Raw genomic sequence first — 26,997 nt, forward strand, 5'->3', positions numbered from 1 at the left:
ATACAGTCCAAATTTATATATATTCTGGATCAAAGTTCTTTATCAGCTATATGCTTTATAAAGATGCTCAGCTATTCTATGGCTTGTTTTTTCATTCTACTATCAATGTCTTTTGAAAAACTTTAAGTTTTAAAAACTGACAAAGTCCCATTTGTTCTTTCATAGATTATGTTTTTGGGGTCCTAACGCAAGGTCACAAAGATTTTCTACTCTGTCTTCTTCTAGAAGTTTTATAATTTTAGATTTACATCATGTATGGTCCACTCAGAGCTAATTCTTAACTATGGGGTATGAGATACAGATCCAAGTATTTTTTTTTTTTTTTTAACATATGGATACCTTAGTCAAAAACCAGCTGTCCATAATTATGTAGGTTTATTTCTGCATTCTATTCTGTTCTATTAATCTATCTTTCTTTATGCCAATATGACACTGTTTTGATTACTCAGCTTTACAATAACTTTTGGAAACAAGGAATCAGTCCTCCAACTTTCTCTCTATTCACGTTTAACTATACTTCCTTGTATCTTTTTTTTTTTTTTCTGGAGATTACATGCAACCTTAATAGAATCTACGTTAGAGTTAATATTCTATCATTTCATATAAATAATAAAAACCCTACAACTACAAAATTCTATTTATTTTCACTTAGTGCTAACTGTTGTCATAGAAACATCCACATACATAAATAAACCACATAATACAAAGGTTTTGGTTTTTTAATGTACATAAAACAGTCTTTCAAAGAGATTTAAAGAATTAAAAGGGAGCCTTTTTAATTTACACACACATTTACCATTCCTGGTACTCCTGGTTACTTCCTGCAAATCCAAGTTTTTATGTAGTGTCATTCTATTCAACCTAAAGTTAGCTTTTTTTTTTCCCTTTTAGTTAAGTGAAGGTGTTGGTCTCCTGTGAGATGGCTTTTTCCTTGCTATAAGATTTGCTCTTTATCATTAGTTTTCAATATTTTGACTATTATGTGCCTAAGCGTGTTTCTTTTTATTTATCCAACTTGATATTTTTCTTAAAATTTTAGAAGTTTTCAGCCATTATTGCTTCAATTACATATACCTGGCCCCATCCTCTTTACTTCCTCTCTGGAATTCCAATTATACATGTATTAGACAGCTTACCTGTCCCTATATTTTCGTCTTTCTGGGAAACTTAATAATGTCTATCCATGTGTATTCAAGTTCAATAACCTTTCTTCAGTTGTCTCCAATCTGCTGTTAGCCCCAGTGAATTTTTCATCTCAAATATATTTCAGAGATCTCTATATGCTCTCTACTTCTCTTATCTCTCTTAACACATGCCTCTATGTGTTCACTATTTAGTATTTTCCTTTATAGCTTTAAAAATATTTAGTCTCCCTGTCTGTTAATTCCATTATCTAGATCATTTTGGTATCTGCTCCTATTTAATGCTTCTCTATTTTGTGGAATGTTTTCATGCTTTCCATAATTTGTTATTTTTAATGGTATGGTGGATATTGTGAATGACAGTTCACAAAATGAAGACTAAATCATGTCTTCCTTAGGGGGTACTGTTTTGTTTAGGCAAGCAATTAAATTACTAGTGATCCTTAATGTGTTGTCAGCCTAAACTATCTGTTTCTTAACTTAGTCTTAAGGTTGGCACTTACTATAGTGTGTGATCCGTTCTCTTAACGACTGGGCTTTCTGTAGTCTAAATTAAATGCCTGAGGTTCTCTCCAAGATGTCTGCATTCTGACTTCCCAGAACTCTAAGGTCTCAGAGCACTAAACCACCTTTGGAACCACCATTCTTGCTCTCAGCCCCAAAGCACATCAGACCATGCAGAGTTCTCAACTGGCACACAGGCAGCCCAGCTATTATTCAAAAATGCTGATCAAATGAATCCCCACACTGAATTCTGACCCCTGCCCTACGTTCAAACCCCCGGAGAACTTCCTTTTTCAGGACCTTTCTCCACAAATTCCAGATGTCTGAGCAGCTTTGAATTCCAATCTGTCTTTTTGGCTCAGTGAGACTTCCATACTCTGCTTAGATTCCCCTTTCCTGTGCTATAATAGCAGAGTACCCCAAGGCAGAAAGCCAAAGTGATTATGGGATTCACCTCATGTGATAATAATCCTATTCCCTTCTTTCAGGGATCATTATCTAGTACTGTCTGCTCATCAATTCCAGACAACAGTTGTCCAATATATCCTATACAGTTTCATAGTTGTTGATTTTGGAGGGCATATCAGGGGGGAGAAGGGAAGGCTGCTATCAGTTATTATGTCATAGCCCTACATATTAATTTTTTAAAACATTTCAACTATTCATCACTATATATATTGTTTTAAAAAATGAAACTAGCAAAGCAGCATTACAGACAGTTGAACCTGTTTAATTATTTGTATACCGTACTTTGACTATCAAAACCATGACCTAGTGATTTTGCTTTGTAATCATGGAAAAGTCAGTAATAATGATGTGTGGGCAAATTCATTTTCACATCATTATGACTACATTTGGTAAGTACTTCATTACAGTTTTTATTTAACTGAGCTGCCAAGAATGTGTATGTGTGTGCCAAGGTGTACATATACATAAGCAATAGCTACCTGAAGTAAATCAAAACGCTTCTAATCTTTTACAACCCTTTTACTATCCAGTACAATTAATTCCTCAAGCAAGTAATTCAGGAAAGGAACTTTAGTTTTAGGTAAACAATGTAAAATGCAGGGTTATAAAGTAAACTAATTCAGTTGTTGTCATCATCATCATCAGATTCAAATTCTGGCCCATAAAACTAGGGTCCAAAACTAGTTTATATTTGTTTAGACAGACATTACAAACAACCAACAATGTTATTTCAGACATATACAAGAAAAATACCCTAAGTATGAAGATAATAGGGAGATAACATTAAAGGACTCAATTCAAAGAATTAAAATATTGTTAGAGCAAAGAAAAAAGGGTGAAAGCAAACAAAAAAGACAACTATGCAGCTGAATCTTTTTATTTTTATTTAGTTGGGCTTCAGGGCTTGTGGGATGTAGAATACTTAAAACACAGTAATTCCCTTTATCTGCAGCTTTGCTTTCCATGGTTTCAGTTACCAGTTATCAACCACAGCCCAGAAGCAGATGATCCTCCTTCTGAGATACTGTAGCTTAATATTGTATCATAATGCCTACATCATTCACCTAGCTTCATCTTATCACACAGCCATTTTATCATCTCACATCATCATAGGAAGACAAAGGATGAGTACACCTTTTTATTATACTGTACTGTTACATTGTTCCATTTTTAGTTGTTGTTAATCTCTTAATACGACCAATTTATAAACTAAGCTTTATCAAAGGTATATAGGAAAAAGCATAGTATATTTAGGGTTTCGTACCACCTGCAGTTTCAAGCATCCACTGCAAGTCTTGGAACATATCCCTCAGGGAAGCAGGGCGACTATGTAAAAAATATTCTAAGAAACGCAAACACAAAAACTAAAAACAAAAGTAAAAAAGAGGCAAGAATGAGGGGACTTAGAACATGAAAGTAAAAGGGTTATATTTTTGTGATTAAAAAAAGGCAATCAGACTTAGGTACTTGCCCACAGAAAGCATCAAGTTTAGGTTTTTTACTTTTTTAATACATTTTTTTACACACTTCACATACTTTTTTTTTCACACACATATACTCTAGTAAAATTTCCTCTGTAGCGTTTCAACAGAAACATTTAAAACATTTAACATAAATTATAAAAGGCTATTCTGATAAAAGACTAAATTTTCATTTTAACATTCTGCCCCATAAAATGGCAAATAATTAAGCAACACTGTTAAGAGAGAAACACTTACCTGTAACCACCATGCTGCTCATATTAGAGTTCGGACTACTGAGAACACTGCCTGAGAGTAGTTCGTCAGATCCTCTCTATAAAAACAAACAAACACATTAGCATAAGACATCTTTAAAAATATGAATCTGTCACTTATCTATATTTTCCAAATATTCACTGAAAAACAAATGTCAGCTGTTACACTACTGGGAATCGTTTAAAATTTTAACCCCTAAAATAGAAAACTAACTCCACTTTCTTGTCAATCTCTCCCTTTTCCACAAAGCCAACAGTTTTTCCTTCTTTCCTTTCGCCTAAGTATTGGTTCACTATCGACAATAAAAACGTTTTCTTTTTTTGCTTTTATTTTTTAGAGAGGTTTTAGGGTTACAATAAAAATGAGAAGGCGGCAACAGAGATTTCTATATACTCCCTGCCCCCACACATAAATTAAGGCCCTCATCTTTAAAACCTCCGACCAAAATGGTACAATTATTACCAAGGATCAACCTGCAGTGACACATCATAATCAGTGAAAATCCAGTTTATCTGAGGGTTCACTCTTGATGTTGTACATTCAATGGGTGTGAACAAATGTATAAAGACATATTTATATCGTTATAATGTTGTATACAGTATTTTCACTGCCCTAAAAAATTCTCTATGCTCTACTTTACTCATCCTTCCCCCAACCCATCCCTGGTGAGGGAGAGTTACTTTGGAAAATAGTTTGGAAGTTTTATAAAACAAATACACTCTTACCACATAATCCAACAACTGTGCACCTTGGTATTTACCCAAGGGAGTTGAAAATTTAATGTACACACAAAATCCTGCACACAGATATTTATAGCAGCCTTATTCATAGTTGTCAAAACTTGGGAGCAACCAAAAGTCTTTCAGTAGATGGAATAACTAAACTGTGGAATGTCCAGACAATGGGATATTTTTCAGAAGTAAAACAAAACGGGCTATCAAACCATGGAAAGATAAGGAGGAACCTTAAATCCATGGAATTAATTTTTCTTAAGAGTGTTAACTGTGTCTTGATTCATTCTTTTCCAAGTGGATGTCCAATCGTTCCAGCAGCACTTAATGAGACTGTATTTGCTCCATGGTGTTGCATTTGTGCCTTTGTCAAAGATAAACCAACTATATTTACGGGGGCTCTACACTGGGCTCTCTATTCTGTTCCACTGACCTATTTGTCTATTCTTTCACCAAAACCACACTGTCTTGATTACTGTAGCTTCACAGTAAGTGCTGAAGTTGGGTAGTGTCAGTCCTCTAATTTTGTTTTTCTTCAGTATTGTGTTGGCCATTCTGGATCTTTTGCCCCTCCCCAGAAACTTTAGAATCCACTTGCTGGTATCGACAAAATAAATTGCTCTAATTTTGATTGGGACTGCATTAAATCTACAGATCAAGTTGTAAAGAACTCACATCTTGACAATATAGAGTCCTCTTATCCACAAACACGGAATATCTCTCCATTTGTTTTGGGGTTTTTTTTGTTTGTTTGTTTCATTCATCAGAGCTTTGTAGTTTTCCTCATATAGATCTTCTTATATTTTGTGTTAGATTTATACCTAGCTATTCATTTTCTGGGGTGCTGTCAAGAGTATTCTGTTTTTCATTTCAAACTGCATTTGTTCACCACTGATATACAGAAAAGCAACTGACTTTTGTATATTAACCTTAATCTTGCAACAGTGTAATAATTGCTTCTTAGTTCCAGATTTTTTGTCATTTCTTTCAGATTTTCTACACAGGCTATCATGTCATCTGAGAACAACAATTTTATGTTTTCCTTCTTGTTCTGTATACCTTTTATTTCCTTTGCTTGCCCTAGCACATTAGCAAAAACTCCCAATAGAATGTTGAAAGGAACTGATGAGAGAAAATGTCCTTGCCTTGCACCTAATCTTAGAAAGTATTGAGGTTCTGACCATTAAGTATGATGTGAGCTGTAGTTTCTTTGTAGATTTTTTTCTTTTAAGATTTTATTTGTCAGAGAGAGAGAGAGAGAGAGGGAGAGTGCGTGTGCGCACAAGCATAGGGAGTAGCAGGCAGAGCAAGCAGAGGGAGAAGCAGGCTCTCCGCTGAGCAGGGAGCCCTGACTCAGGGCTTGATCCCAGGACCCTGGGATCACGACCTAAGCCAAAGGCAGACCCTTAACAACTGAGCCACCCAGGCGCCCCTGTAGATGTTTTTCATCAAGTTGAAGAAGTTCTCCTAAAACTAGAAACTATTACTAGTTTTTATCATAAGTGGATGTTGGATTCTGTCAAATGCTTTTTCTGCATCTATTGCTATTATCATGTGATTTTTTTTTTTTTTAGTCTGTTGATGTGATAGCTTATCCTAATTTTTATTGTTTTTATGGCAAGTATGCGATACAGCATTAAGAAAAAGGACTCTGTAGTTTAGCTACCACCTACCAGCTATGTAACTAGTAAATTACTTAACTATTCTAAGCTTTAACTTCCTCATTCGTAATATGGAGAGAACATTTACATCAAAATCCTTGGGATTATGTCATAATACATGAACAGTGATTACCAGACAGCATGTCTGACCCACGTCAGCAGTGTTCACTATAATATTCCCAAGGGTCAACCAAGCACAGGGTCCACATATAATTGTTGACTAAATAAGTGAATGAATGCTTATTATTAACCATTGCCCTAGTTCTCAAAAAAGACTCCCATACTTTTCAAAAGTATACCTGACTTCTTTTTAAATATGTCTTATCAGTTTACTTTTTAGACATTTGTGAGAGTCAAAATCCTTCCACCCCAGTGGATTCATAAGTAATTCTGGAGATGAGGAGTGAGGAATCTTAGATCTACTGAAGTATAAAAGAAAGCCTGTAATTCTGATGTGATGCGTGCAGGACACTCCTTCCTACAATGTATGTTCAAGAATGGCAAAGTCTTGTCAATTTTTAAAAAATGCTTTATTTGTGGGCTTTTTTCTCCCTCAAATGATTTCACACATACTGCTAGAAGAGTAGGTTTAGCAGCCTTCATAACTGAGTCAGCAGAATATCAAGTTATTTGAAATTCTAGATATTTTTACCAAAATTATTGAAAATGTTTATAAACATTTTTAAAAAATTATGTTGGTCTTTCCAATGAGTATCAAGCTTACCAGTTCTATGACCAAAATAAGTGATTCTACAGTACTGAAAATATTAATGTTTCCACATTAACTGATGGGACAATTTTATTTTATATATCTTGGCACAGATGCTTAAGTTGGAAGAGATATAAAAATCAAATGACTCAATAAAAACAGTAATTGATAGCTGTTCCACAGTCATGGCTACTGAAACAAACTGAATTAGAACTTAAACTCGGATTAACAATCTCTACTAAAAATATGTATTCTTAAAATTCATCTAAGATGGAATGTCAATTGATCTTAGATTCAATTAAGAAAGGAAACGAAGTGTTAAGATAGGCATTAATGTCCCTTTTTAAATCTGAACACGGAAACTTTTTCTCCTGTGTAACAAAAACGACCATTTCAGGAGAAGTGAATATCCCACAAAAACAATCAGGAAAATGCTAATATGCAAAGATACAATCTATACGTAAAAGAAAAAAATAAGTGTAAAAAATAGTATGAGTAGAAAAGTTACAAATATGAGTAGAAAAATTGAATGACATTTTCCTTCCAGTACTTGAAATTTTTCTTTTTTTTTAATCTTGGTTATTGAATATCCTGTTCATCATAATAGTTTAATCCAAGTACCCAGGTAGAAAAGCTGCTTAAAGCTACCAGGAAGGCAAGCAAGAATTGAAGACTGACCTTGACAAGAGTCCCTGGGCTCTGTTAGGTTTCAGGACTGAGAACTTCCCAAAGACTTTCTTTTCTGGAGAAGAAGGAACCATGACCCAAAGTCATGGGGACAAGGATGCCAACAAACATCAAGTTCCTGAGAAAAGTGAGATTCTCAGAAAAGAAGGTACTCGGGTGAGTATTTCTTTAAACATAGAGGTGGTGCTGCCAAAGAGACATGCACTGGGTGCTAGCTACCTACTAGAAGCTGTGGAAGCACTAACTCATACAACCAATAAAAATACAGAATACGGATGGCAATGATACTCTGAAAAGGATCAATAAAAAACAAAAATTGAGTTTTAAACAAAACAACAGATAGAAAACCTCAGGGTGAGAATAACTAAAGGAAAAAACAAATAAGACAGCACAATTCTATATTATCAGACCCTGCAGACAAAGAACAAAAGCTTAGAAAATAATGAAGGAACAAGATGAAAGAAAGTTGGCCCAGTGAATAACCAAGCAGACTGATACCATTTTCTTAAACCAGCAGGACTTTAGCTTATGAGAAATAAACTTGTCTATTTATACCACTACATTCCGCATTTAATACAGTACCCTAGACTTCACCCTAACATATATTTACCTAAAATATGAAGAAATGGCACTGTAATTTTAACTGGCTATCTCTATAAGGGGGGAAAAATGAAACTGGATCCCTAATACAATATACAAACAAAAAATAATTTTCTGATGATTAGAAACCATTGTAAAAACATAACTAAAAATTTTTGTAATGTATAAAAATACCTTCATGATCTGAATATTGAGGATTTTTTAAATTAAAACACAAGAAAATGAACCATGAAAAATACTGATAAATTCTCCTACAGAGTGGCCACAAAATCTCTATGAAAGAAACTATTCCAACAACAGATAAAAACTTAAAAACCATTATTAGAGACTGCTTTAAAGATTTCCAACAAGCAACAGCTAAGATTCCCATAAAAACAAGGGAAATATTTAAATGGGTGAAGAGGAACATACAAATAATTTTAATTATGATGGCACAGGGAACTTGTGGCCGTATTGAAACTCTATCCATTAAAATTAGCAGCTTTTGTTCATCAAAACACAGCATGAAGTGCCAAGAAAAGCTACCAACTAGGAGAGAATATTAACACATATAACCAACAGAGAATCAGTAACAATAATACATTAAAAAAACCTACAAAATTCAAATTTTTATTAGGCAAAGATACAAACAGGTATTTCATAAAATTTCACAAAAGTAGAAACACTAATGGCCAAAAACATGTTGAGGGAAAATAAAGATGTAACACCGCATTAATAATGGCAAAATTAAGGAATTTAATACTTGACCAGGTGCTGATCAGAACGTGAAACTGCAAGAACTCTTCTATACTACCGTTAACATAAACTGGAGCAATACTTTGAAAAATAATCTAGTACTACCCTGTAAAGTTCAACATACTCTCCATCGTACCAATACTTATTCTTAGATATATACTCTCAAAAACATTTGTACACGTGCACCAAGTAATACAAAAATGTTCAGAGCACCACTGTTAAGTCAAAAATGGTAAATGACCCAGGTGAAGTCCAACAAGAAATGAGATATATCAGGGTATTTTCACAGACTAATACTACACTGCAATGAGTATTACATAACTACAAAAGCATGGCTGATAATTAAAAACACTGTTAAAGTAAAACACGAGGCACAGAAAACATAAAATGGGCATACCATTTTCATAAGACTCAAGAAAACACAGAATAATACATTTTTGCTATATACATGACAAAATCATATACAAAAAGGATAAAATAATTCCTGGCAGTCACTACTCATGGCAGGGTGGAAGGGAGATTAAAACGAACACATAAGCATACGCAACAGCACTGATAACATTCACCACTAATTAATTCCAAATACTTAGAAAATTCAAGTCCAAAAAGATAAAAATGTGAAGTTCTCCCCAGTTCAAAATTTATTATCATTAAATTTATTACAAATCCTTTCCAAAAATTTGTATTTATCTGTTTCTAATATTCATACAAAAGAGAATCACACCATAAATGCTGCTTCACACCGTCTTCCTTTCATTTAATAAGACAGCTTAGAGATTCTTAAAAAACTCAACACTACTAATGAATGTCATTTTATCAACATTTTCATAGCATTCTATTATATTGGTGTACCATGGTTTTTTAAATTCTCAAGCTGGTATGTTTCAGTTACGTGCAATTCATCCCTGTACTTAAATACAATGAAAGTCACAAAAGCAGATCATAATCTATGTAACGAGTAACTCAAGAAATTCCATAAAGAAGAAATTGTACAAACCCTATTTGCTCACAGTAAGACATTTTGATGAGGAAAAAGAAAAACAAAAAAATTCAATTGTATTAGTTTAATTTGATGAAACTTGGATCAAAACAAGCATATAAACTTCAAATACAGACTATTGTGAAAAATTAGAAAGTTACCCCATTAAAATAATAGGCAAAAGATTAAACTGAAAAGCTATTTCATCTTGCTCACAGTGAAAACCAATTCAAATGAATACATTTATGTGCCATCTCATATATCAAGACTAGCAAAACCCCAATTACTGAACAATATACTCTATTGGGCAGGCTATCAGGAACAGAGACACTCATATACCTTCCATACAGCAGTACCAAAAAAAAAAAAAAAGACAGAAATTTCCAAGCCACGGAGTGATTTCCAGAAGTTATAGCTGTTATAATCTGCATACACTGCCACTTTCTCTCTAGGGTGATGGGAGGGAAAATGTAGGAAGCAATTCACATTTGTTTATATTAGATCCAAAAATTAATGAAAATGATGGGATAGAAAAAGCAAATTAAGAGTGGACAGGAATTTAAGAATCATTATAAATGTAGTTTGTTTTACTTTTTACTTGGGGAAATAAGCCAAAAATTGGGGGGGGGGTCCTAAAAATCAAAACCAAAATGAAACCATTAAACCTAACTATCAACTTGACAGTAAAACTACACACAGAATTCTCTCAATAAACTTCAGAATTCTGTAATTATACTATAAGGATAAAAATAATTGCAAAGAAACCTTAAACTATATTCAGTAATTACAATGTCAGTGTAGTACTGATGTTCCCTTAAAAAGAAAAACTAGGACTAGAGGAGCAAGATGGCGGAAGAGTAGGAGGCCTAAATTTCGTCTGGTCCGAGGAACTCAACTAGAGAGGGATCAAACCATTCTGAACACCTACGAACTCAACAGGAGATCGAAGAAAAGAATAACAGCAACTCCCTGAACAGAAAAATGACCACTTTCTGGAAGGTAGGAAGTGTGGAGAAGTGAATCCGAGGCGATATACGAGAAGATAGACCACGGGGGAGGGGGCCTCCGTCAAGCGCTACTGGCAAGTGATAGAGCAGCAGAGCACAAAATCGGAACTTTGAGAACTCGGCTCTGCTTAGGGACGTCGCTCCAGTGGCTAAGAGGGGAGTGGAACCCTCGCTGGGGCAGGGTGGTCTCAGGACCCTCAGGGTCACAGAAAGACTGGGGGTGCCTGAGTGCGGCAGAGCTCCCAGGTATCGGAGTGAGGAAACCGGCTGCACAGACGGAGCCGAGGAGTGGGCCCTCAGCTTGGGGTTGCCATAAACCCTGATCCGCAGCAGTCAGGCCACTGCTCTTCCAGCAGGGACCCAACAAGCGGCAGATCGGGGGAGACTTCCCTTCCTCCCCTGGGAAGAGAGGCACGGGAGCGCAACACAGGGATCTGCTGGGTTTGGAGACTCCAAACGGGTCGTGTGCCAGAGATAGAAATGCTTGGTCACCGGCCAGGTGAGCACGGAGTACGGCCGGAGACCGGGGAGACGGGAGTGATTGACTGTTTTCTCTGAGGGCTCACTGAGGAGTGGGGCCCCAAGTTTTCGGCTCCTCTGGGGCTGAGATTGGGAGGCCGCCATTTCACTCTCATCCTCCAAAGCTGTACGGAAAGCTTGCAGGGAGAGCTTTGCTCCCGAGAGCAAACCCGAGATTACTTAGCCGGGACCCCGCAGGACAGAGCAATTCTGCCTCCAGCAAAGACATTTGGGAACCACAGCCACAGGCCCCTCCCCAGAAGATCAGCAAGAACAGCCAGCCAAAACCAAGTTTATCGATCAATGAGAACGGCAGAACTCCACCACGAGGGGAATACTGTACATAGAATTCATGGCTCTTTTCCCATGATTCTTTAGTCTTTCAAAGTTAAATTTTTTTTAACTTTCTTTTTATTTTTTTTTTGAATTATTCTTTTTCCTTTTTTTCAACCAACATCTTAATCGCTTCTGTAAAAAATCTTTTTTATTTTTCATTTTTAGAGTCATATTTTATCCCTTCATAGTACTTAACCTTATTTATGGTATATATATATATATATATATAAGTTGTTCTCTCTTTAAAATTTTGGGATACATTTTCTTCTAACAGACCAAAATATACTCTAAATCTCTAGTGTATGGCTTTGTTCTAGTCTCCTGCCTGATCACATTCTTTTTTTAAAAAAACCTCTTCTTTCTTTTTTCAACCAAATTATCTTACCAATTCCTTTTATAAAATCTTTTATACTTTTAACCTTTACAGTCATATTCCATCCCTTCATCATATTAAGCCTTATTTTTGTACATATATAAATTTTTCTTTTTCTTTTTCTTTTTTTTTTTTTAAAGATTTTATTTATTTATTTGGCAGAGGGAGACACAGCGAGAGAGGGAACACAAGCAGGGGGAGTGGGAGAGGGAGAAGCAGGCTTCCCACCGAGCAGGGAGCCTGATGTGGGGCTCGATCCCAGGACCCTGGAATCATGACCTGAGCTAGAGGCAGCTGCTTAACCGACTGAGCCACCCAGGCGCCGGAAGCTTTTCTTTTCTTTAAAATTTTGGGAGGCACTTTCTTTTAACAGACCAAAATATGCCCAAAATCTAGTGTGTGGCACTGATCTATGCACCACCCTGATCATATCTGATCATATTCTGTTTTTGTTTGTTTTTATCTTTTTCTTTTTCTTTTTCCTTTCTTTTCCCCCGGTTTCAGGTCTCTTCTGATTTGTTTAGTGTGTATTTTCTGGGGACGTTGTTACCCTGTTAGCATTTGTTCTCTCATTCATCCATTCTCCTCTGGACAAAATGACAAGATGGAAAAAATCACCTCAAAAAAAGGAACAAGAGGCAGTAACGACTGCCAGGGACCTAATCAATAAGGACATTAGTAAGATGTCGGAACTAGAGTTCAGAATGACAATTTTAAAGATATTAGCTGGGCTTGAAAAAAGCACAAAAGATATTAGAGAAACCCTTTCTGGAGAAATAAAAGAACTAAAATCTAACCAAGCCGAAATCAAAAAGGCTATTAATGAGGTGCAATCAAAAATGAAGGCTCTAACTGCTAGGATAAATGAGGCAGAAGAAAGAATTAGTGATACAGAAGACCAAATGATGGAAAATAAAGAAGCTGAGAAAAAGAGAGATAAATACCTACTGGATCACAAGGACAGAATTCGAGAGATTTGCAGGTCTGTAACCTACAATGGCAGACACATTAGACTGGCAACAGACCTATCCACAGAGACCTGGCAGGCCAGAAAGGACTGGCATGATATATTCAGAGCACTAAATGAGAAAAATATGCAGCCAAGAATACTATATCCAGCTAGGCTGTCATTGAAAATAGAAGGAGAGATAAAAAGCTTCCAGGACAAACAAAAACTAAAGGAATTTGCAAACATCAAACCAGCCCTACAAGAAATATTGAAAGGGGTCCTCTAAGCACAGAGAGAGCCTAAAAGTAACATACACCAAAAAGGAACACAGACAATACACAGTAACAGTCACCGTATAGGAAATACAATGGCACTAAATTCCTATCTTTCAATAGTTACCCTGAATGTAAATGGGCTAAATGCCCCAATCAAAGACACAGGCTACCAGATTGGATAAAAATACAAGACCCATCGATATGCTGTCTGCAAGAGACTCATTTTAGACCCAAAGACATCTCCAGATTGAAAGTGAGGGGGTGGAAAACCATTTACCATGCTAATGGACACCAAAAGAAAGCTGGGGTGGCAATCCTTATATCAGACAAATTAGATTTTAAACCAAAGCCTGTAATAAGAGATGACGAAGAACACTATATCCTACCTAAAGGGTCTATCCAACAAGAAGATCTAACAATTGTAAATATCTATGCCCCTAACATGGGAGCAGCCAATTATAAGCCAATTAATAACAAAAGCAAAGAAACACATCGAAAACAATACAATAATACTGGGGGACTTTAACACCCTCCCTCACTGAAATGGACAGATCATCTAAGCAAAAGATCAACAAGGAAATAAAGACTTTAAAAGACACACTGGACCAAAGACACTTCACAGATATATTCAGAACGTTCCAACCCCAAGCAAGAGAATACACATTCTTCTCTAGTGCTCATGGAACATTCTCCAGAATAGATCACATCCTAGGTCACAAATCAGGTCTCAACCGGTACCAGAAGACTGGGATCATTCCCTGCATATTTTTGGACCACAATGCTTTGAAACTAGAACTGAATCACAAGAGGAAAGTCGGAAAGAACTCAAATACATGGAGGCTAAAGAGCATCCTACTAACAAATGAAAACACAACTGTTCAAAATCTTTGGGATGCAGCAAAGGCCGTCCTAAGAGGAAAGTATAGAGCAATACAAGCCTTTCTCAAGAAACAAGAAAGGTCTCAAATACACAACCTAACCCTACACCTAAAGGAGCTGGAGAAAGAACAGCAAATAAAGCCTAGACCCAGCAAGAGAAGAGAAATAATAAAGATCAGAGCAGAAATCAATGAAATAGAAACCAGAAGAACAGTAGAACAGATCAACAAAACCAGGAGCTCGTTCTTTGAAAGAATTAATAAGACTGATAAACCCCTGGCCAGACTTATCAAAAAGAAGAGGAATGACCCAAATAAATAAAATCATGAATGAAAGAGGAGAGATCACAACCAACACACCAAAGAAATACAATTATAAGAACATATTATGAGCAACCATATGCCAGCAAACTAGATAATCTGGAAGAAATGGATGCATTCCTAGAGATGTATCAACTACCAAAACTGAACCAGGAAGAAATAGAAAACCCGAACAGACCTATAACCACTAAGGAAATTGAAGCAGTCATCAAAAATCTCCCAACAAACAAGAGCCCAGGGCCAGATGGCTTCCCAGGGGAATTCTACCAAACATTTAAAGAAGAAGTAATACCTATTCTGAAACTGTTCCAAAAAAACAGAAATGGAAGGAAAACTTCCAAACTCGTTTTATGAGGCCACCATTACCTTGATCCCCAAACCAGACAAAGACCCCAGCAAAAAGGAGAACTACAGACCAATATCCTTGATGAACATGGATGCAAAAATTCTCACCAAAATACTAGCCAATAGGATCCAACAGTACATTAAAAGGATTATTCCCCACGACCAAGTGGGATTTATCCCTGGGCAGCAAGGTTGGTTCAACATCCACAAATCAATCAACGTGATACAATACATTAATAAAAGAAAGAACAAGAACCATATGATCCTCTCCAGAGATGCAGAAAAAGCATTTGACAAAGTACAGCATCCTTTCTTGATCAAAACTCTTCACGGGCATACGGATAGAGGGTACATACCTCAATATTATAAAAGCCATCTATGAAAAACCCACAGCGAATATCATTCTCAATGGGGAAAAACTGAGAGCTCTCCCCCTAAGGTCAGGAACACGGCAGGGATGTCCACTATCACCACTGCTATTCAATGTAGTACTAGAAGTCCTAGCCACAGCAATCAGACAACAAAAACAAATAAAAGGCATCCGAATTGGCAAGGAAGAAGTCAAACTCTCACTCTTTGCAGATGATATGATACTGTATGTGGAAAACCCAAAAAACTCCACCACAAAACTGCTAGAACTCATATAGGAATTCAGTAAAGTGGCAGGATATAAAATCAATGCACAGAAATCAGTGGCATTCCTATACACCACCACCAAGACAGAAAAGAGAGAAATTAAGGAGTCGATCCCATTTACAACTGCACCCAAAACCGTTAAAGATACCTAGGAATAAATCTAACCAAAGAGGCAAAGAATCTGTACTCAGAAAACTATAAAATACTCATGAAAGAAACTGAGGAAGACACAAAGAAATGGAAAAACGTTCCATGCTCATGGATTGGAAGAACAAATACTGTGAAAATGTCAGTGCTACCTAGAGCAATCTACACATTCAATGCAATCCCTATCAAAATACCATCCACTTTTTTCAAAGAAATGGAACAAATAATCCTAAAATTTGTATGGAACCAGAAAAGACCCCGAATAGCCAGAGGAATGTTGAAAAAGAAAAGCAAAGCTGGTGGCATCACAATTCCGGACTTCAAGCTCTATTACAAAAGCTGTCATCATCAAGACAGCATGGTACTGGCAAAAAACAGACACACAGATCAATGGAACAGAATAGAGAGCCCAGACATGGACCCTCAACTCTATGGTCAACTAATCTTCGACAAAGCAGGAAAGAATGTCCAATGGAAAAAAGACAGCCTCTTCAACAAATGGTGCTGGGAAAACTGGACAGCCACATGCAGAAGGATGAAACTGGACCATTTCCTTACACCACACACAAAAATAGACTCAAAATGGTTGAAAGACCTAAATGTGAGACAGGAGTCCATCAAAATCCTAGAGGAGAACACAGGCAGCAACCCCTTCGACCTCAGCCGCAGCAACTTCTTCCTAGAAACATCGCCAAAGGCAAGGGAAGCAAGGGCAAAAATCAACTATTGGGACTTCACCAAGATAAAAAGCTTTTGCATAGCAAAAGAAACAGTCAACAAAACCAAAAGACAACCGACAGAATGGGAGAAGATATTTGCAAATGACATCAGATAAAGGGCTAGTATCCAAACTCTATAAAGAACTTATCAAACTCAACACCCAAAGAACAAATGATCCAATCAAGAAATGGGCAGAAGACATGAACAGACATTTTTCCAAAGACGACACATCCAAATGGCCGACAGACACATGAAAAAGTGCTCAACATCACTCGGCATCAGGGAAATCCAAATCAAAACCTCCATGAGATACCACCTCACACCAGTCAGAATGGCTAAAATTAACAAGTCAGGAAACGACAGATGTTGGCGGGGATGAGGAGAAAGGGGAACCCTCCTACACTGTTGGTGGGAATGCAAGCTGGTGCAGCCACTCTGGAAAACAGTATGGGGGTTCCTCAAAAAGTTGAAAATAGAGCTACCCTACGACCCAGCAATTGCACTACTGGGTATTTACCCCAAAGATATAAATGTAGTTATCCGAAGGGGCACGTGTACCCCAATGTTTATAGCAGCAATATCCACAACAGCCAAACTATGGAAAGAGCCAAGATGTCCATCGACAGATGAATGGATAAAGAAGATGTGGTATATATATACAATGGAATATTATGCAGCTATCAAAATGAATGAGATCTTGCCATTTGCAACGATGTGGATGGAACTGGAGGGTATTATGCCGAGCGAAATAAGTCAATCAGAGAAAGACATGTATCATATGATCTCACTGATATGAGGAATTCTTAATCTCAGGAAACAAACTGAGGGTTGCTGGAGTGGTGGGGGGTGGGAGGGATGGGGTGGCTGGGTGACAGAAATTGGGGAGGGTACGTGCTATGGTGAGCACTGTGAATTGTGTAAGACTGTTGAATCACAGACCTGTACCTCTGAAATAAATAATACACTATATGTTAAGAAAAAAAAAAAGGAAGGGAAGAATGAAGCGGGGGAAATCGGAGGGGGAGACGAACCATGAGAGTCTATGGACCTTGAGAAACTGACTCAGGGTTCTGGAGGGGATGGGGGTGGGGGGATGGGATAGCCTGGTGGTGGGTGTTGAGGAGGGCGCGTACTGCATGGAGCACCAGGTGTTACACGCAAACAATGAATCATGGAACACTACATCAAGAACTAATGATGTAATGTATGGTGATTAACATAACATAAAAAAAAAAGAAAAACTAGTGTACATATGTAATATTTTGTTAATATTAGCAAGCAAAAATATTCAATGCACAAGAGGTACAAATATCAAATCAGAAAAATAAAAACTGTTAAGTATGAATTGGAAATAACAAATGAGCTCACAGTATTTGTCTTCAAAACACTGCTAGCTCTGTCCACTAAAAGAGCTTTTGAAGTAATAACAACCTAACAGCAATTAGCACCTTTGCACCCACATTACTGTGGTCTCTAAGGACCACTACCCACCCAAAGGAACCAGAATTTTCTTAAAGAAATGGCTAATTAAAGGTCTGGAACAAGAAAAGGTACTTCAAGCAAGTAAGTATCAAAGCCACCCATATTATGAGCTCTCATTGGCTCAAGATGAAACAAAGACTTTTTAATCATTGCTGTAAGACTGGAAAATAAAGTCCTCGCCACCACAATGATTCTAACAATAAAAAACCTCAGTGGCTACACTGGAGGTTACTATAGTACCAACTCAACAGGAAATTTTTTTAAAATCAAAATCTATTCTGTTTTCTTATAAAAAGGGTATTCCAGTATGACAAATATTTGATGTAAAGCCTTAACAGAATCATCTAAAATATGCAGGGGTAAAAAAGAATATCACCATTTTTGCAATGCCCAATGAAACTGCAATCATTAACTAATAAAACCAAGAAAGTGAAAGGATGATGGAGCACTCTATTCTAGATGCATCACACTGACAAAACCCGAACCTACTGATAAATGTTAACATCACAAAGAGATAGACATATTCCTCCTGGTGTGATACAATAGGAATTACATAGAGTGCACCTACAAAATATTCTTGCTAAAAATTAAGCCTGAATCTGATCAAGCCTCATCTCAGAAAACAGGATATGAGGAATGTATAAAATGACATGGAGGTATAATCACCGAAATCAACAAGGTAGAAAATCATACAGAATAGATGACCCAGTTTCTCTAATAATCAATAAAAGAAAAAGGGAGAGGAGAAGGTAAATTGATTTATAAAGAGACTTAAAAGACTAAATAAATCAACATACTGACTTCCCTTGATTCCTGGTTTGAAAGGGGGAAAAAGACATTTTTGAGGCAATTGGGAAATTCTGACTACTATTGGAAATTAGATAATATTAAGAAACTATTTTAAATTTTATTTAAGTATAATGGTATCAATATCATCCTTAGGAGATTTTATCTGTTAGAGACACCCAATAAAGTATTTAGGGATGGTATGAAATTATCTGAGATTTCCTTTAATATTCTCTAAGAGGAAGGATTTGTGTATTACTGTACCATTCAAACTACTTTTGTGTATCTTGGAAGTTTAATAGTGAAGCTTAAAAAAATTAAAATGAAAAAACTGACACAAATATATGGAAAAACATTTTGTGCTCGCAGATTAGAAAAATCAATATTGTTAAAATGTTCATACTACCCAAAACAATCTACAGATTCAGTGCAATCCCTATCAAAATTCCAATGGCATTTTTCAGACACAGAACACACAATCCTACTATTTGTATGTAACTGCAAAGGACCCAAATAGCCAAAGCAATCTTGAGAAAGAACAACAAAGCCAGAGGCATCACACTCCGATTTCAAACTAGTAATCAAAACAGGATGGTACTGGCATAAAAACAAGATACATAGATCAATGGAACAGAAATACACCCACACATATAGGGCCAATTAATTTATGACAAAGAAGGCAAAAACATAAAATGGGAAAACAGTCTCTTCAATAAATGATACCAGGAAAACAAAAGAGCCACATGCAAAAGACTGAAACTAGACTACTACCTCACACCATACACAAAAATTAACTCAAAGTAGATTAAATACTTGAATATTCAAGACCTGAAACCATACAACTCCTAGAAGAAAACACAGGTGATAAGCTCCTTAACATAGTCTAGGTAATGATTTTTTGGATTTGACACAAAAGCAAACGCAACCTGAGCACCTACAGAATGGGAGAAAATATTTGCAAGTCATACACAGTTGTCCCCTCTTACCTATAATTTCAGTTACGCATGGTCAACCATAGTCTGGAAGCAGATGATCCTTCTTCTGAAGTATTGTCAGGTCAATACCATCCTAATCCTACATCACAATGCCTACATCGTTCACCTCACTTCATCTCATCACATAGCCATTTTATCATATCACCACAAGAAGGGTGAGTACAGCACAATAAGATAGTCTGAGAGAGAGATCACATTCACCTAACTATAAATGGTACTGTTTTATTATTGTTGTTAATCTCTTACCGTACACCTCATTTGTAAGTTAAAGTTTACCACTAGTATGCATGCACAACAAAAAACACAATATATATAAAATTAGGTACTGTATAGGGGCACCTGGGTGGCTCAGTTGTTAAGCATCTGCCTTCGGCTCAGGTCATGATCTCAGGGTCCTGAGACTGAGCCCCACATCAGACTCCCTGCTCAGCGGGAAGCCTGCTTCTCCCTCTCCCACTCCCCCTGCTTGTGTTCCCTCTCTCGCTCGCTCTCTCTCTGTCAAATTAATAAATAAAATCTTAAAAAAAAAAAAAGATTAGGGAGTTAGTTTTAGGCATCCACTGGGGGTCTTGGAATGTACCCCCTGGGAATAAGGGATACTACTGTATTTGATAATATCCAAAATATATAAAGAACTCATATGACTCAGAAAAAAATAATCCAATTAAAAGTGGGCAGATGATCTGAATAGACATCTTTCCAAAGAAGACAGGCATATGGCCAATAGGTACATAAGAAAGTGCTCAACATCACAAATCATCAGAGTAATGCAAATCAAAACCACAATGAGATATCACCTCACACCTGTTGGAATGACTATTATCGAAAAGACAAGAAATAAAAGTGTTGGTGAGAATGTGGAAAAAAGAGATCCCTTGTGCACTACCGGTAGGAATGTAAATTGGTGCAGCCACTATGTGGCTAGGTAGGAATGTAAATTGGTGCAGCAAAGGTTCCCGCCCCCAAAAAAAATTTTTAAAAATATCATTATACAATCCAGAAATCCCACTTCTGGGAATTTATCTGAAGGAAAGGAAATCACTATCTCGAAAAGATACCTGCATGCCCATGTTCACTGCAGAATTTACAACCAAGACATGGAAACTAACCTAAATGTCCGTCAATGGATGAATGGATAAAGACAATGTGGTGTGGAATATTATTCAGGCATTAAAAAAAATAAGGAAATCTACCATTTACAACAACATGGATGGGCCTTGAGGGTATTATGCTAAGTCAGAGAAAGACAAATACTGTATGTACGATCTCACTTATATGTAAAATCTAATAAAAAAAATAAAATAAAAACTAAACTCATAGATACAAAAAACAGATGGGTGGTTGCCAGAGGTAGAGGATGGACAAAATGGGTGGAGGTGGTCAAAACATACAAACTTACAGTTATAAGATAAATGACTCCTGGGGATGCAATGTACAGCATTGTTACCGTAATTAACAGTACTGAATTGTACACTTCAAAGTGCTAATAAAGTAAAATCTTAAAAAGTCCCATTATAAGGAAAAAAATTTTAACTATATGTGGTGATGGATATTAACTAAACTTATCCTGGTAATTGTTTCATAACATACACATGTATCAAATCATTATGTTATACATGTAAAACTAACAATGTTATATGTCAATTATTTCTCAATTTAAAAAAAAAGAAAAAACTCTAAAAGCAAAAACTTATTGCCAGGGGCACCTCGGTGGCTCAGTCATTAAGCGTCTGCCTTCAGCTCAGGTCATGATCCCAGGGTCCTAGGATCAAGCCCAGCATTGGGCTCCCTGCTCAGCAGGAGGCCTGCTTCTCCCACTCCTACTCCCCCTGCTGTGTTCCCTCTCTTGCTGTGTCTCTGTCAAATAAACAAATTAAAAAAAAATCCTTAAAAAAAAAAAAAAAAAACTTATTGCCAAAAGTATCACCTAATCTTCCTTAATCTTGAATGTATTTTTTAAACAAGAAAGTCGATGAGTTCAGGAGTCAAAGTGGACTACAAAACAAAATAAATCTAGCGTGAGGCAGAAAAATAATGATAAAAATAGAGATTAATGAATTATGGAAACAAAAAGTATAAAAGCTGGTTCTTTGTACAGACTAGTAAAATAAGGTCTCTGATAAGAGAAATAAACAGAATATCAATGTTTAATATTAGCAATACAAAGGGGAGAATTAACAAATGCTATACAATGTTGAGAAATCTGAAGCCCAGTAAAATATAATTTTCTAGAAAAGCACTGAATAAACCAGTAACTTTGGAAGAAACTGAACTATTTGTCAAAGAAGTATCCCTCTTTCCTCACCCTTTACATATAAGCTGCTTAAATTCATTGTAATATATAGGGGAAATGATGGGAAGTACGTATTGTGCTGATTAACTTGCGTAAAATCACTAGTAATCTATTTTCCTTTTTGCCTGAAGTATTAAGCATGACCTCTACAATTAGAGAAAATATTATGTGGAAGAGATAAATTTTTCCAAGAAATGTTATAGTTCTCTCCCTTTGAGTTCAAGAATTGCCATCTTATTTTGTTGATAATGTAAATACTCCTCCATTTACCTTATAAACTTAGTGCAATTTATTCAAAACCCAAAAAGTCTTCATGGAACTCAGCCAAATGATCTTAAAATACACATGGTAAAGAAAACGTTCTTCAAAACAATTTTGAAGAACAAAGTTGTGAAATTCACTCCATTAAGATTCCAAGATGCTATAGTAAATTAAGACACGGTGGTACAAACGAATGAAACAGAACATATAGCTGAGAAACAGTTCCATGCATGTATGGAAACCTGACAGCTGACACTGCAGATCACTGGGAAAAAAACATGAACTATTCAATTAAGTTGGTACTAAATTTGTTATCCATAAGGGAAAAAAATCATTAAACCTTTATCATACACTATACAAAAATTAAATTCCAGATAGACTGAGGCCTTAAATGTGAAAACCAAAATTTCAAAACTTTCAAAATAAAATCCACTATATTAAGACCTTGAGTTAAAGGAAAATTTCTTAAAACCAAAACATAAATGTGATGTTAAAATTTCCAACTTCTTTTCATCAATAAAAAAACAAACCACAGACAGGAGTTAATCATAGTATATACAAGTAACATGGCTTTAGTATCCACAATATATAAAATTTTAGTCACCCCCTTCCTCCAATTATTTTAGAAGTTACATACCCTATTCCTGTTTTTACTATGCTGACCCTTACTTATCTGATTCACTTTGGACTTGAAATTTACATCCTCCAGACTGGTCATGTCCAGAAGAAATGTAAAATGAGCAACACATAAGATCTTATAAATGTTCTAATAACCATTTTTTAAAAAGTAAAAAGGATACAAATGATATTTTATTTAATCCAAAATACTGTCAACATGTAATAGGTATAAAAATTACATTTTTTTAATCATACTAAGTCTTGGAAATTTATGTGCATTTTACAACTGGAGATTAGTTTAGACTAGTTACACATCAAGTGCTCAATAACCATGTATGACTAGTGGCTACTATAATGGACAACACAGCTCAAAACAATACTAGAATCATCAGAACTTAAACATCAGTTACTCGACTACTCTCTTACATGTTGTTATGATTTAGTATTTTTAGTTCTATTTTTTAAACCCCAAATCAAACAATCACTGCCATTACTCTTACACTGTCAGTAATTAAATTTACCCACAGTCTTACCAATTTCTTGGTTAACCTTACTTCTCCTACCTCAAACCTCCTTTCTGGAGTCATTGACCTTCTTCCTGAAGTACAACCTCTAGAAATTCTTCAGTGGGTCTGTTGATCAATTTCCTCAACTGCCTTTCTTGGGGCAGAAGAAGGGGAAGCAGTGTTTCTGAAAATGTCACTATTCTGTTTTTCTCTTTAAGTGATAATTTAGCTGATTATAGAATAATAGGTATTTTCATTCAACACTTTGAAGATACTATTTCACTATCTTCTGTACCCATATGTTGAAGAAGCATATTGTGTCTTTCCAGTTCTTATTCTTTCTTAAGAAATCTGATTTTTCTATGGCTGCTTTAAAGATCTTCTCTGTTGTCTGGTGGTCTGCTCTTTAACTGTGATGTGTCTAAGTTTTCCTGTGCTTCCTAAACCTAAGAATTCATGAAGCCCATCAATTTTGGAAAATTATGACTCTTTTAAACTTTCATATTCTGCTTCTCTGCAATCTTTACTTTCTCTTTCTGGTACTCTAATTAGATATTTGTTAGAATTCCTCTTCCTTTTCTCTGTATCTTTTAACCCCTCTACTATTTTCATCTCTTTGTTGCTCTGTGTTAAATTGAGTAATTTTTTTCTTTTAGTTAACCAATTCTCTTTAGTGTTATCCGACTAGCTGTTTTTAACGTGGACTCCAGGCTTTCTTAAAAATTAATGCACACTTGAAAGGGCGCCTGGCTGGCTCAGTTGGAAGAGCATGTGACTCTTGATTTTGGGGTCATGAGCCCCACTCTAGGCACAGAGATTACTAAAAAAATAATAAACTTTTTTAAAAATCACGTACACTCGAAACTAATACTGTAGGTTAACTACATTTCAATTAAAGAAAATTTAACTTTTAAACAATAAAAAATTTTGTCTCTAATAGCTATGTAAAAAATTTACATTATTTGGCATCTAGAGGTGCTCTTTCCAAATCAGGTACATAAAAAGCTATAGTAACAACCATGATCATCATGTGCCATTCTGTGCTAAATCTTACGTGTTATTTTATCTCATCTTCAAAAGAACTTTTGAGGTAGGTCCTATTAAATTAAAACCATTTAAAAATTTGTTAAACTAAAGCTTAGAAATTACCTTCAATGTTAGAGGCCAAACCCTAGCCTGCTAGCAAATTCTAGATCACATGTTCTTAACCTGACAAGACCTCCATTGAAAAAACATTCTTGTTCACCATCAATAATTTCAGTTTACATTAAATTTTAATATTGCGTTTCTATCATACAAATTTTAAGTGAACTTTAAGATACACTTCTTTTACATATCCTTTAAGAACACTGATGAACAGATGTTTATTGAGCACAGACTATGCTGAGCACAAACAAGGTAAAAGAAGTTATTACAAGAAATATTATTGGGAATAACATACACACATACACACAAATCAGACAGCATATGTCTTCTAGTGGAAAAACATATCATAGCTCATAAAATATTACCAAAAACAGAAAGAGAATATGATAGTCTCTAGATCCAACACCAATGATACATGAACATTTTAAATTACAACATCAGAACACAATCATAGATGCAGACTGCGGCAACTCTGTGGGACCAACAAGTTTTCTTCAAAAAAAAAATGCAATGTAAAACAAAACAAAACAAAACAAAAAAACCCATGGGGTGAAAGGAAAACTTGCAGATTAAAAGAAACAAAACAGGCATATCAATATATTGAATGTGTTCATCTTATTTGATCCTGATCTCCACCCCCCACAAAAAAAAAAAAACTGTAAAAATACTATGACTTTTATGAGACAAGTAAAATTTTAACACAAATTTGGCACTTGATAACATTAAGGAACTGTTCATTTTTTTGTACATCCTAACAGTATTGTTTAAAAAAAAAAAAATAGGAGAGAGTCCTTATCTTTTAGAGGCACACCAAAACATTTACAAATAAAATAATACAGGGATGCCTGGGTGGGTCAGTCAGTTAAGCATCTGACTCTTGATTTCAGCTCACGTTATGATCTCAGGGTCGTGAGATCAAGTCCCACGTCAGATTCTCTCTCTGACTTAAGATTCTCTCTCCCTCCCTCTCCCTCTGTCCCTCCCCCACCTTCTGGCACACACTCTCCCTAAAAAATAATAATAATAATGAAAATAAAATACAGTATTTGCAACTTGTCTCAAAATAATACAGGAGGAGAAAAGTAGAGTGGATATCACAAATTTTACCAATGGTTTACTGATGATTATTGGGACTAAGTGACAGATAAATAATGGTTCATGGTAGCTATTGTCTTTTTCTATGTTCAAAATTCACAATAGTTATATAAAAAGAATGATTCTTCAAAAACACTTACCTGTCATAAGTTTTGACATTTTATTACTTCTAAAGTAAAAATATTACTTAGCCATGTTAGCCCCTAATGCAGCATGTCTAAAACTAAATTAAGAAAGCTATTACACTTTAGCAACACAAATAGACCAAATGAGAGATTAAAATATTAACATTTACAGAGACTCATTATTCTAATTCATAGCACTCCATGTAATACCAAAGCCAATCTTTTCAGAGCTCATTCTCCAAATTCCAAAAACAGCATTAATAGTGAGCTACTTTTATATATGGGAACTTACAGGTATACAGAGTAGTGCCTACCAGATGAAGTACAAATTTCATAACCTGCACTTGAGACCTTCTACAACCTATCTGCCATCTTCTCTTTCTCTCATGTCCAAATACAAACCCATATACAAACCTACTGGCACAAAAGCTGTTCAGTGGTTGTGAATTTGTGCCAGCCCATCAACACAACTTTGGCCATGTCATTCCCTCAACATATACTACTCACCTCCTATCCCAAACTATTTACACTGCATATGTCACAACTCACTACTTTTGTGAAGTCTGCTCTGATGCTACCACATCAAACTAATCTCTCCTATCATGGCCATATGGCACATGCTTAAACCTTGTGTACTTACCTCTTCAACTATATGAGGTCCTAAAAGACACAGCTCTTTTGCATCTCCAGCAAAAAGGAAGAATGTTGTGAAATAAAATTGGTTTATCTTTTTATTGATAAGTGGCTCATGAGCTTATAAGAATACTGAAGCCAGAGACCCTTTAGGAGTCATTAAATATTTACTGAGTATGTACTATTTAACATGTACTACTAATGATGGAGGAGCAGTAAAACTTATTGTTGTTGAATAATACCTACCTCTACCTTCAAGGAGTATGTATTCTCTCAGTCTCTTGAGTTACAAGTTAACAGTGTTGTCATTTAGTAGACACACTAAAAATGTCTGCAACTTGAAATTCTAATGTAAATACCTAAGCATGAATATCTATACAGCATTTTAAGAAATACCAGAATCTAAAAACCCCAACAAAACAGTTTTTAGTAACATACCTATTATAAACAATGTTATGTTCAATCGTTAACAAAAAGTAACAGTTGGCATTATTTCATTGCAACTATCTAAACAGCCAATGTTGGTAAATTCAATAGCTATATCAAAACTTCTACAATAAGTTCAGCACTTTACAACCATGCTTTCAAAATACTAGTGA

General features: G+C 35.8%; 1 protein-coding gene across 6 annotated transcripts in view; it reads right to left on the reverse strand.

Moving 5' to 3' along the window:
- PTBP2 (polypyrimidine tract binding protein 2) overlaps positions 1-26,997 on the reverse strand; it is a 94,566-nt gene that overhangs the window by 58,535 nt on the left and 9,034 nt on the right. For all 6 annotated transcript variants that reach the window (XM_078072721.1, XM_078072722.1, XM_078072723.1 and 3 more), the window contains exon 3: positions 3,833-3,908. In XM_078072721.1, coding sequence (XP_077928847.1) covers positions 3,833-3,908 — 76 coding nt within the window. The remainder of the gene's footprint in view (positions 1-3,832; positions 3,909-26,997) is intronic.

This window comes from Halichoerus grypus, chromosome 5 (genome assembly GCF_964656455.1).
Source record: "Halichoerus grypus chromosome 5, mHalGry1.hap1.1, whole genome shotgun sequence".
In the NCBI taxonomy this organism is placed as follows: Eukaryota; Metazoa; Chordata; class Mammalia; order Carnivora; family Phocidae; genus Halichoerus; species Halichoerus grypus.